This window comes from Nannobrachium achirus, assembly GCF_963921795.1.
Source record: "Nannobrachium achirus genome assembly, chromosome: 4".
NCBI lineage: Eukaryota > Metazoa > Chordata > Actinopteri > Myctophiformes > Myctophidae > Nannobrachium > Nannobrachium achirus.
Genome location: NC_137813.1, coordinates 30,854,413 through 30,866,912, shown reverse-complemented (window position 1 = coordinate 30,866,912; position 12,500 = coordinate 30,854,413). Strand labels below are relative to the sequence as shown.

The 12,500-nt window shown below is 45.2% G+C and overlaps 1 protein-coding gene across 1 annotated transcript in view; it reads left to right on the top strand.

The window, feature by feature from the left end:
• Positions 1–12,376, top strand: part of grin2aa (glutamate receptor, ionotropic, N-methyl D-aspartate 2A, a) — a gene marked incomplete at both ends in the record, with an annotated part of 269,807 nt that extends 257,431 nt beyond the window's left edge. Inside the window, 2 exons of the mRNA XM_080723739.1 lie at positions 7,326–7,564; positions 10,349–12,376. Coding sequence (XP_080579865.1) covers positions 7,326–7,564; positions 10,349–12,376 — 2,267 coding nt within the window. The remainder of the gene's footprint in view (positions 1–7,325; positions 7,565–10,348) is intronic.
• Positions 12,377–12,500: the final 124 nt, after the last annotated feature.

The following is a 12,500-nucleotide window of genomic DNA, read 5'->3' as shown; positions in this document are numbered from 1 at the left end:
GAGAGAGAGAGAGAGGGAGAGAGGGAGTGAGAGAGAGCTTTTAGAGAGTCATTTCCATTTTACGTTCTAAGCATTTTGCTGACACTCTTCATCCAGAGAGGCTTCCATTAAGTGTGCTGAAGTTGAGTCAGTTAAGAGATGGTGTCACGACCGAGCTCATTGACTGAGTACTATTAATCCTATCAGCCATGCATGCAGGCCGTCCTACTCACACTGTGGGCAGTGCAATTATAACTCTCTGTAAATGCCTGGAATCTCTGCTTCCGTATCTCATACTGGATCTCAGTGCTTCTCAAACTTTTACATTTAACTTGGACAGTGTACAAATGGAACCAAATGGACCCGCTAGGTTCCATTTGTACACTGATAAGGGCCTTTTCCCCCGGCAAAGAACCGGTTCTGGTTCTTTCTCCCGCCTATGGGATGAACCAGAGGTGAGCTTTTCCACCGAGAACCGAAGTTGGTTCCGAACAGGAACCAAAAAATCCTTGGTTCCTCTGGTTCAATCAAGGTTCAATCTGGTGGAAACGCAAGCCGGTTCGCAAGAACGAACCAAGGTTCCAAGAAAGTTGAACCGGCACTGGTTCTGGAACCGGTTCTTTGCCGTTGGAAAAGGCCCCTTAGAGTACCCTGACGACTTGTATGGGTCAATTTTTTTTTTTTTTTATGACTTTATTTTTCAAATTTCAAATTTTTCAACAACATCAACATCACATACAAACAACCCCTTCCACCCACCCGCCCCACCCCCCCCTAGGCTAAAAAAAACACAGAAAACAGACAATATACAAACAAAACATAAAAACAAACATAAGCAGTAGGACAGGAGGATATTACACTTTTGGACAGGGACAACTCCCGCCACTTTCATACAACAGTGGCTTCAAAAAGACAGAGTAGATAAGCACAGTACAATCTGATACTTAGTTAAAGGGATGTTCCTCAGCAAAGGCAATAAGAGGGGTCCAAGCTAGGACAAAGTTCTTGCTGGCTCCTTTGACTTTATACCTGAATTTCTCCAATGGTATGAAGGAGAGGACCTCCTTCAGTGTATGGGTCCCCGTAAAGGAACTAGAATCATATCTTACCTCTGTGTGCGCAGCCCATCTCACCTGCATATCTCAAGAACCATTGGACCGATCGACTTTAAACTGGCCGTCAGTGGTGGAACATTTTGGACTTGGTGAAAGTACCAATACCACAACATAAACGCATTGGCATCAAAATATACTTAAGTACTGAAAGATAAAGTATATTCATTCATGCAGAATGTCCATGTTTCCAAAAAAAATTATGAATGAAAATGAATCATTATACTGATGTCAATGATAATGGGTGCTACACTAAGTTATTATTCTTGTTTGTGTTGGAGAACAATTGGAATGAAAGAAATGCTAAATGTGGATCTGTTCCATGGTTTGGTGACAGTTTGAGCGAGGAAGGGAGAGGTGTGTGTGTGTGTGTGTGTGGGGGGGGGGGGGGGGGGGGGGGGGTGGAAGAAGTGGGTAGCAAGAGAGCGATGAGAGACAATTAGAGTAGGATATGCATGTGAGGTGGAGTAAATGGGGAAGGAAGAGAGAACAGAGACAGAAGGAGGGATGAGAGAAAGAAAGACAGAAAGCGGTTGGTTTGCAAGACGAGTGAAAAGGGAAGAGGGGTGAGAGAGCGATGGAGAGAATGAACAGGGGGTAGCGTGTTTGTGTGTCAGGGAGAGAGAGAGAGAGAGAGAGAGAGAGAGCGAGAGCGAGCAGTCATTGATAGATGACAGTGTCTCTGTGTCCTGGCAGATGCTCCTTGCTCAGACAGACTCTATGTGGGTGGGGAGCATATGGCTTTTCACACACAGATACAAGGAAGACGGAGGACAGGAGCATGGGGCCCATGAGAGAGAAGCACGATAACAGACAGATAGAGAGCATGACAGAACACACAGAGAGAGAGAGAGAGAGAATAGAGGCATGCTGTATGCCCAGTGCCCACCACACACTACATATCGTCACTGTCGGGCAGAAACCTCCAAATTTTTGAATTTGTATGTTTTTTTCCCCCGCAAAGCACTGCTTCATCATACAAGACTGTCGCACAAAACTAGTGAAAATAGCAGATCTACGAGCACTCAACGCCTCACGGTTTAAATCATTTTTAAAATGATTAATAAATATCGATTTTGGACATTTGGATATTTCCACCTGACAAAGACGATATACAGCATTATTGCATTACAGTTAACTATGAAAACCGGTATCTTGTCCGTATCTTGTCCGTATCTTGTCCGTGAGTAACGCCTCATGTCAGATTCTTGTGATATCACATTGGGACATCACATTCCGTCCTTGGCCTGTGTATGCACATATATGGAGATCCCTGATGTCATCAATATTAAGCCCATGGCTAAGAATGCCAATATATGGACATATTTTGTGAGTCTCATAAGACATCTATGATGTCAGACGTCAGTCATATCCATATTTGGGAAATATTTTGTCCAACTTAAACAACCAACCGCAACTCGAATCACACTTGCAAATGAATTCCGTCCTGTACGAATTCCACCCTTAGGAGTCTTACTGGAATACTATTGCCACTGTCGGGCCGAAACCTCATTATTTCCAACACCGTTCTTTTTTAATTAATATTTAAAAAATTGAATTTGCAACACATTGTGAGCTTGTAGATCAGCTATTTTCACTACTTTTGTACGACCCTCTTGTATGAAGAAAGGGCCATTAATTCAGGAAAAAACAAAAGGTTGAAATATGGAGATACAAGTTTCTGATCGACAGCAACGATACACACATACGGGTGCACGCGCGCCCACAAAAGTACCCACATTCGAGTCCGCCTTTGCAGTGATACTTGGCATACCCAGATGGGCAGGGTTAAGTGTTAGCTTTTTGTTCACATTAATTTTCCATCATTCAAAGTCTCTGGCGGAAACTTAAGAATCCCTCAAACCACAGCTTGCTGTCATAAATTATAGACTGTTGCAGGCTGTAAACAATAACACAGCTCCCCCCGAACCTTCACAGTCTTGTAACCACTATACAGAAACAGCTGTTGGTTGGTTAAGGAGATATCAAGTTGAATAGGAATAACAGAATTTATTGAGATACAAGCGTTATGGGGTTTATTCGATTAGACTCAATTAACCCATTTAGGATGGGATTTTTACCTTTGAAGACCCAAAAGGGAAATTAGACGTTTGCCCGGGACCCAAACACTTGATTTTATTAATAAACCTTTTCATAAACACTATGTTTTCAATTGCTATAGTTAAATATATTTCTTAAAGGACCACCCTAAAGTCTTCGCATTTGTCATTCATTCATTCATTCAATCATTTCCAAATTGTACACTCAGATTTAGGTAAAGCATTTGTTGAATGCAGATTTATAATCTTATTCCCCTAAAGGTTAGAACTGAAATGGGCATGCAATGAAAATCGTGCATAAATATCAAGTCCCTTCTGTCCTCCATCATTTCAGAGACAATACTCATCACTATGAACTCTCTTCAGCTGATCGTGTAAAGTCCGTTTTTCATCATGCAGTACAATTACAATATCAACCACGCACTTCTTCTGTCATGTCTTCTGTTCAAATGAGTAAAAAAAAGTAAAAACACAAAATAGATTTTAAATGAAAGCATCACTTCTTTTGGTCTGAAAAAAAAAAGACGTTGCAATGGACATGCCACCCAATAATTCATCACATACACATTATTTATTCAAGTAGACAATGAGGAAGGATAATTTGATCAGCACTTTACGTTAAGAAATAGACTAACATTTCTGTCTACATGTAAGTGCCCTGGCAAACACAATTGTAGTCCCACTTGGATTTCCCAACAGTGTGAGGAGGCTGAACATAGAGCCAGCCTTGTCATTATGCAACCATCCTCTGAACCGTGGAAGATCTCTGTGTCCCTCTGTGTTTTGATTCCTTTGCACCTGGTGTCCAGTGTCTACTCAGCCATGAACTTTAACCACTTAAACCCTATATACTTCGTGACTGGAGTACCCCAGGGGTTTATACTTGGTCCCCTCCCTTTTGCCCTGCACACTTTAATATCTCTTTGCTGAAAATAGCCTACAAGCTCACAACCTTTCACATGCGATGCATTGTGAGCAAAATACTATAAAATCTGCATGATTTAGTTCCTACTTCTGAGCTAAGGTGATATTGTACTTTGAGCTTTGTGGTCCTCTACATGACCACTAGACCATTTCTCAATAGAAGAGCTGTCATATTGTATTAAAATATTCTACCATACAGATTCAGGGTGATGTGATAGAGAGGTTACTGTCTGGGAGAGGATGTCTTAACAGTTAACACCCACACAACAACCCTCCACTGCTTTTCCAAACCATGGCAAAGAATAAAACTAAAATAAAAACTCTTCTACAACCCCTGGAATTGTGGGAGACGGGTGTAGAAACTTGTGTTTCTGCATTCTGAACCACCGGCCGCCAGAACTTCTCCTGAAGCCGTGTGACCGTTGGAAGAGAACAAAATTTGAATTTCACAGCGGCTTCCATGTGGTGGATGTGGGCAGAGCAGCGAGCAGAGCGGCGTCAGTAGCAGATCTCTGCAGTTTTCTTATTTATTTTATTTTTTACCTCAGATGCACTGCGGTTTCCACAGCCAGCAGCGTGAAAGACAAATTTCAGCTGCTCCTATTCCACTTTGATTGCATTTTCTAATGCAGCTCTGGGCGACTCTGCACCGCTCTGTGGCGTGTGTGCATGCATGCGTGCGTGGTGGTGGTAGAACGTGTCAGTGATTCTACACTGGCTTGATCTTTAGGTCAGCACCGGTGGTGGAAAAAGTACTCAAATGTTTTACTTCAGTAAAAGTAGCAATAGCACGATATAAAAATACTCTGTTACAAGTAAAAGTCCTGTGTTCAACATGTTACTTGAGTAAACGTACAAAAGTATTGGCATCAAAATATAGTTAAAGTACCAAAAGTAAAAAAAAAAAATCACAATCTACAAGCTCACAACGCGTTGAGCTTGTGGTGAGCTTGTAGATCACTATATTTTCAAATAGCCTATGTACTGTATAAAATAGGGCTGAAAGTTGTTATTATATGTTTTATAATATAATACTTTATAGCTGCAAAGTAACTAGTAACACATGTTTTCAAATAATTGTAGTGGAGTAAAAGTACCATATTTTCCTCAAAGTGGTAGTGGAGTAGAAGTTAAGGAAAAATTGGAAATATTCCAGTGAAGTTAAAGTACCTCAAAATTGTGAGGCGGTTAAGCACTTAAAAAAACCTTAGTTGGCCTTATGTACCTCCTTCTTCCCGCTCTAAGTAAGTGTCTTTGCCGCAAATAGCCGATCTACAAGCTTGTAGTTGTGAGCTTCTACTTTTTGCTCGATGTTGGCTCCAGAATAGCAGGGGTGTCGCACCAAATTCTGGGCCCCGGGTACAAGGATTCACTGTGGGGCCCCTGTGCTTTAACTACTGAAAAATTGCAGATATACAAGCTCACAGCGCGGCACCGAGTGCCGCGCTGCGAGCTTGTAGATCTGCTATTTTTGAAAAATCATGAAAATCTTTGAATATTTCAAATCCTTCTAAGGTTTTTTGAAAAATCTATGTTTCGATGTCAGTCGAGCTCAAACCTTTTCATTTGAAGGACCCCCAAAATGGTATGTATTTGGCCACGGACCCGCATCTCAAAATATTTAGTTCCAGGCACCCCCCAGAAGCAAAATTTGAGTTACAAATGTTCGCTTAAAAAATACATAATATTCAAAGATTTGCACACATTTTCACGACTTTTCAAAAAATAGCAGATCTACAAGCTCGCAGCGCGGCACTCGTTGCAGTGCTATGAGCTTGTATTATCTGCTATTTTTCAATAGCTAAAGTATAAAATAATTAAGGCCCCTCCACCACCTTGGGCCCTAGTAACTCAGTCCCACTTTCCTACCCCTTAACGCCCCTGCAGAATCGGGACGCTAGGGTTCATGTGGTTAATGCCCCTCGTTCATCCTGGAGTGACGCTGACGCGTCCGTGTGTCTGTCTGTGTCCCCAAGACATGGAGCTCAGCACAACATGTCTGTCTCTCCCCGCCAGCGCTTTAATTTATCCAGCCTAGAATGACACAAATTAGATTAACCACACGCCAAATGTCACAGAGGAAGACTCCAGCATGGAGGGGAGGGAGAGGAAGAATGACAAGAAAAGGTTCTTTCTTTCTTTCTTTCTTTCTTTCTTTCTTTCTTTCTTTCTTTCTGGTCATTGAAGGGACAATATCGTAGTTTTAAACACTTAAACCCATACAGGGCTATATTATGGGTATGTCCCCTCCTTTTTCCCTCTAAACCTAATCTCTTTATTGAACGTTTGCCTATTTTCATTATTCTTTTCACCTATGATGACATGCCCAAGTGGTTAAGTACAATGTGTCCGAGTAAGGTAAGTAGCCCATAGCACCTAATCTCGCATTATAGCAAGCTGTTCTCGTTCTCCGCCTACTGATATGTCTGGTCAATAGGGGCTAAAACTGTGTGGGAAAAAAATCTGAGTTTTAAAGAATAACTCCATTGCAACCAATGCAAAGACTTCAGGGGGGGCCCTTCATATTGGGAGGGCATCGTGATTGGTTTCCAAAACAGTGGGCTTCCAATCTAAATACAAGGGGAACTGTAGTTCAGGAGTCAACAGTTAACTTGGTGCAGTATATCTGCAGCATGGTACGTGGGACATAGATCGATAGTTAGATGGACAGGCAGGCAGGCAGACAGACAGGTAGACAGACAGAGTGTGTGCAGCACAGAGTATACCAGGGTTCCCCAATAGGCGGCCCGCGAGCCATTTGCGGCCCGCGGGGGGGCTACTGTCTGGCCCCCACCAACCCCAGTAATAATGGTGGTATAAGAGCAGCAACAACACTAGTATATCGTCATTGTTGGGTGGAAACCTTGTATGTCCAAAACCGTTTGTTTTGTATCTATCGTACTAAACTAGTGAAAACAGCCGATCTACAAGCACACAACGCCTCGCATCACGAGGCGTTGTGTGCTTGTAGATCGGCTGTTTTCACTCGTTTTGACACTTTTGTGCGATGGTCTTGTATGATGAAGCAGGGCTTTGCTTTACCAAAAAACGTATACAAGGTTTCTGCCCGACAGTGACGATATCTGAACTCTCGCTGGAGTAGCGGGAATGCCACCGTCGTCCCCTGCAATGCTGTGGCCCTCGGCTTGGTACCCTAGACTTTGGGGAAAACTAATTGGGGAACCCTGGAGTATACATTCAAACATGCACGGTGCAGACTAATACACCAGACTCATCTCTCGTGTCTCAGGTGAAATGGAGGAACTGGAGGCCCAGTGGCTGACGGGAATCTGCCACAACGAGAAGAACGAGGTGATGTCCAGCCAGCTGGACGTGGACAACATGGCGGGGGTCTTCTACATGCTGGCCACGGCCATGGGACTCTCCCTCATCACCTTTGTCTCCGAGCATCTCTTCTACTGGAGGCTCCGATACTGCTTCACCGGAGTCTGCACCGGACAGCCTGGCTTCCTCTTCTCCATCAGCAGGGTAAGGAGGGATGGCGGTAAAACCACCTGCGTGTGTGCGCGTGTGTGTGTGTGTGTATAGCAGTGTTTCTCTGACATTTTAATTTGAAGGACCTTCAGTTTAGTATGCAGTAGGCCACGGACCCTCATAGCTTTGAGAATGTAAGCAAATGGAGCTAACGCAGAGTGAGATAGGCGGGGAAATCTCGCTCTTTCGATGTGTCATTCTTTTGACAACCAGCGTCGGCAGGTTAGCTACTCACCCGTGTCACGGTTACTGAGGTTAGGGTTTGGGTTCGGTTTAGGCATAGAGGTTAACGTTCACCCGCGTCGGCAGGTTAGCTACTCACCTGCGTCGGCAGGTTAGCTTTTCACCAGGTTAACATTCACCCGCGTCGAAAGAATGGACCGTCGAACAGATGCTATGTCGCAATATCGAGATAGGCTACCGCTACAGGATTTAAGGAGCGGGTTTTCTGTTTTGTTAAGTAAATAATGAAGCGCTTTAGACCATTGGGTGGGAGAATGCACATAATGTGTGTAATACACGCATGCATTCCGTACTCCTGTTCCTGGTCCGGCTAACAGTGGTCGCGTTGAAAGATATAGACTGACTGACACTATTGGAGCTGCATTGGAGGCTAATGCCTGCTGCATTATTGGGGTCAAGCAAACCTAGCTGGGTGCGATTTTCTATCAGCGGGGTAAGAGGACAGTATATTGCGGGCTTACATGCGCACACGAGCACGCACTCGTGCGCACACACACACACACACACACACACACACACACACACACACACACACACACACACACACACACACACACACACACACACACACACACACACACACAGAGTGAGGCCATTGCTAAACAACGAGTCTAGTGCTGGACAGATTTAGGTTGTTACACTGTAGGAGGAGAAAGGAACAGAATGGGAAGGAATGGAGGGAGGGAGGGCTGCAGAGAGCAGGATGAGAGCTCGGCGAGTTGCAGAGCGAGAGGGAGGAAGGCAAGGAGGGAGGGCTGAGATGCAGTCACGAGGCAGCCTAAATATCAACTAAAATAGATCTTTAATTTGCAGCGGTATTTTTGGGGTGAAATCACTGTAACCTTCAAGCGATCAATCCATCCTCGCCCCTCTCCCATTCCGCTAAAAGGTCAGCTTTGTGCCTTGACGTGTGGGAGAGGTGCGGACATGCACAATGCATCCCTAAAAGCACTGCAGCACTGCAGCGCTCTTGTCTAAGGCAGCGTGTGATTCACTTTGCAAAGTTAACAAACACCCAGGCAGCGCAGCGAGGGTGGGGGGTGGTAGAGAATAGATACCAAACTCCTTAAAATGGATGGCGTTTTCTCCCCCAGACAATTCCTGTGATTGGTTTCAGGCACAAAATGTCTTTTACAGCATGCACGTCGTGATGATCACATTTGAACACTGAAGAGTTTACAAACGTAACCAATTGGACCCTTACAGTTGGGTCTGTTTCGTTACACCCACCCGTTACAATGGATACATTAACACTGACGTTTTCTTTTTCATTATTATTAGGGTATTTTATTACTGTGTATTACTCATGAACTGATCAAGATGTAGGCGGTTCCTATTTTTAAACAGACTATGTCATTAAAGCCTAATATAGCCTGGAGGGTGGCAGCCACTAAACAAGCAACACATTTTGTTTTATATTTTTTATTTATGGTGTTCAACAGTGAATTATGACTTGCCTGCCCACGTAAATCCAACTGAATTATTAAAATCTGGTCCCAAAAAAGAGAGAAAGAAAATCCTCTCGAGAGTATATTTCGGTCCCAGTGTGGGAACATTGCACTTAATATGTTAGTTTGACACTTTGGTTTCACACATTGAATCACAGACCAAGCTCCAGAAGTGGCCCTGAGAATGGTTTCACAATGTTTGGGTTGAGAAATATTTTAACATCCCTATTCTCTGCCAAACATTCAGCAAAAATAGACGATCTATAAGCTCAGACTGCAAACAGACACATCCTTTGCTAGTTGTATCATACTCCCACTACCTGAAGGGGTGTGTGTTTGGTTCTGCTTTAGGTGCCTGATTGATTGTTATGAATGGTTTGTGGTTGAATATTGTACTGGGATTTACTGTGATGGTGAAACTGGTTTGCATTATCCCTAGGATAACGTCAAGAAGTTTTCTATCACTTCTGTATATTTAGTAATTAGCATTGTGGTAATCTATTCTAAAATAAATGAACCACTATACATAATATGGAGCCTATAGTGTATGATTGGTATTATCATATACGTGCTTAAAATAATGGTGCTTGCAGTAATATCAGGGAGAGTTATAGTTTTATTTGTTTGCAAATAAATGTACTGGAAAAAATCCTTCTTTCTGAAAATATACCCTCTGCTGGGAATAAAGCTTAATGTACTATTGACGTAATTGTGTGTTTTTACTCTAATGGATTAAGCTGGTGATAAAAAATTCAGTTGGTTCCATTTACTCTGATTTGCTGAGTCACTAGTTATTCAATATATTTCAATTGAACTTTATTGGAATAAAGTACAGAGCACAGTTCTCCTTTGCCAGAGCAGAGCTTGAGATAAGCAATCATTATTCTCTTTGTCTCTCTTTGTTTCTGTTCCCATTCTTCTTTTTACCAATTTCCGAACTCCCATTTCATTCTCTCTCTCTCTCTCTCTCTCTCTCTCTCTCTGTCTCTGACTCTGTCTCTGTCCTGCCTTTCGGCCTTTTTCTGTATTCTTTCATCCACACCATCACTGGTCATTCGACTCCCATCATCCATCTGTCTATGTGCAGGGCATCTGGAGTTGCATCCATGGCGTCCACATTGATATGAAGAAAAAGACCGACCTGGACTTCAGCCCGCAGGCCAACATGTTGAAGCTGATCAAGTCAGCCAAGCCCAACATGACCAACCTGGGCGGCTCCCGCATGAACTCGCCCAAACGGGAGTTTATGCACTCGGCCGGCCCCATGATTATGGACATGATGGCAGAGAAAGGGAACTTCATTTACGCCGACAACCGGAGCTACGCGCCCAAGGACATGATCTACGGTGACACGGGAGACCTGCAGTCGTATTTGGCCAACCGCCACAAGGACCACCTCAACAACTACATCTTCCAAGGCGGCCAGCACCCTCTGACCCTTAACGACGCCAACCCCAACACCGTGGAGGTGGCAGTAAGCGCCGACTCCGCCCAGACCAACGCTAAGCCCCGCACCCTGTGGAAGAAGTCGGTGGACACGCTCCGTTCAGGGCCGCCGGGGGGCTCTCAGATGCCCGACATGCTGATGCCTGACCCGCGGATGTCAATGAAGACGCAGCGCTACCTCCCTGAGGACGCGGCCCACTCCGATATCTCCGACTGCTCCAGCCGTGCAGCTTCCTACAAGGACCCAGATAACAACAAGCACCTGAAGCCCAAGGACAACTTAAAAAAAAGATCGGTGACGTCGAAATACCCAAGGGACTGCAGCGAGGTGGAGCTGTCCTACTTAAAGACTAAGCAGGTCAGTGGCGGAGCCAACCAAACCGGGAGAGGAGTAGGAGGAGGGGAGAAAATCTACACCATTGACTCAGATCGTGAGATGAGTCTACACTCTGACCCCGTTCTCTACCGTGAGAGCCGCGGCCTGGCCGCAGACGATTTGGACTACCCCGAGATCTATTCTGACCACAACGACAACTACAGGAAGTGCAGTGATCAGCCAATCATACACCTGAATTCCTCCCCACTGCACCACACAGATTCCGACCTCCTCCCAGACACGTCCTACTCCAAACACTATAACCTAAAAGAGAAAAACCTTGCGGCGTCTGATTCCAATGACCGCTACAAACAGACGCATTGCCGTTCCTGCCTGTCCAAGGTGATGCCTACCTACCCAACAGGAGCCCCATACACCCAAACCACTGCTGCTTCAGCTAATGCCACCCGTTCCCCATACAACCGCTGTGAAGCATGCCTCCACACGGCCAACCTCTATGACATCAGTGAGGACCAGCTCCTCGCTGACGCCTTGGCCAATCCCAGCATGCATCACCAGCAGCAGCAACAGCAGCAGCAGCAACAGCAGCAGCAACAGCAGCAGCAGCAACAGCAACAGCAGCAGCAGCAGCAGGAGACGGACGAGATGTTCGGGCTCTACTGGCCGCAGACTGATGGGCCTCACGTGCAGAAGAGGAACCGTCTGAGACTGAGCCGTCAGCACTCCTTCGACAACATCATGCTGGAGAAGCCCAAGGTGGACATGGACCAGGGCCGACCAGCACGCAGTGTCAGCCTCAAGGAGAAGGACCGCTTGATGGACTCTGCGTCTGATTCGCCCTATGCCAACCTGTTCAGCGTGCAGCGCCCCTACTCCGGCAGACTGTTTGGCACTGGGTCCAAATCGATGTTTTTCAACCACAACCTTGAGGAGAGCAAGAGGAGTAGGTCGCTATACCCAGACCACAGCTCGGACAACCCCTTCCTCAGCCACTCGCTGAGGGAGGACTCCAGCAGCAGACTGGTCCATGGGCGCAGCTCCTCAGATTTATACAAACAGCTGGCGGTGGCCTCATCTGCGGCAGCCCTAGGAGCGACCCCCATCAGTACGCGTAACGATGCGAACAATCTGCGCTCCTCCGTCAAGTCCACCACTTCATACTGCTCACGGGATGGGCGGATATCCAATGACATGTACAATACTGAGCATGTGATGCCTTACTCAGCCACTAAGACTAGCGCATACCCAGCCACCCGTGGTGTCCTAAACTCAGCCCAGTTCAGTAATAGACGGGTGTATAAGAAAATTCCCAGTCTGGAGTCGGACGTTTAGTCGAAAATAAGAAATGATGTGGTTTTTCTCCTCCTAACTTACTCTTCTCTGGGTTTGTAACATAGTTTATCAACTATCTTATCCACTTAGGGATGCCATTGCCACACTACATTTTTCTTCTTCT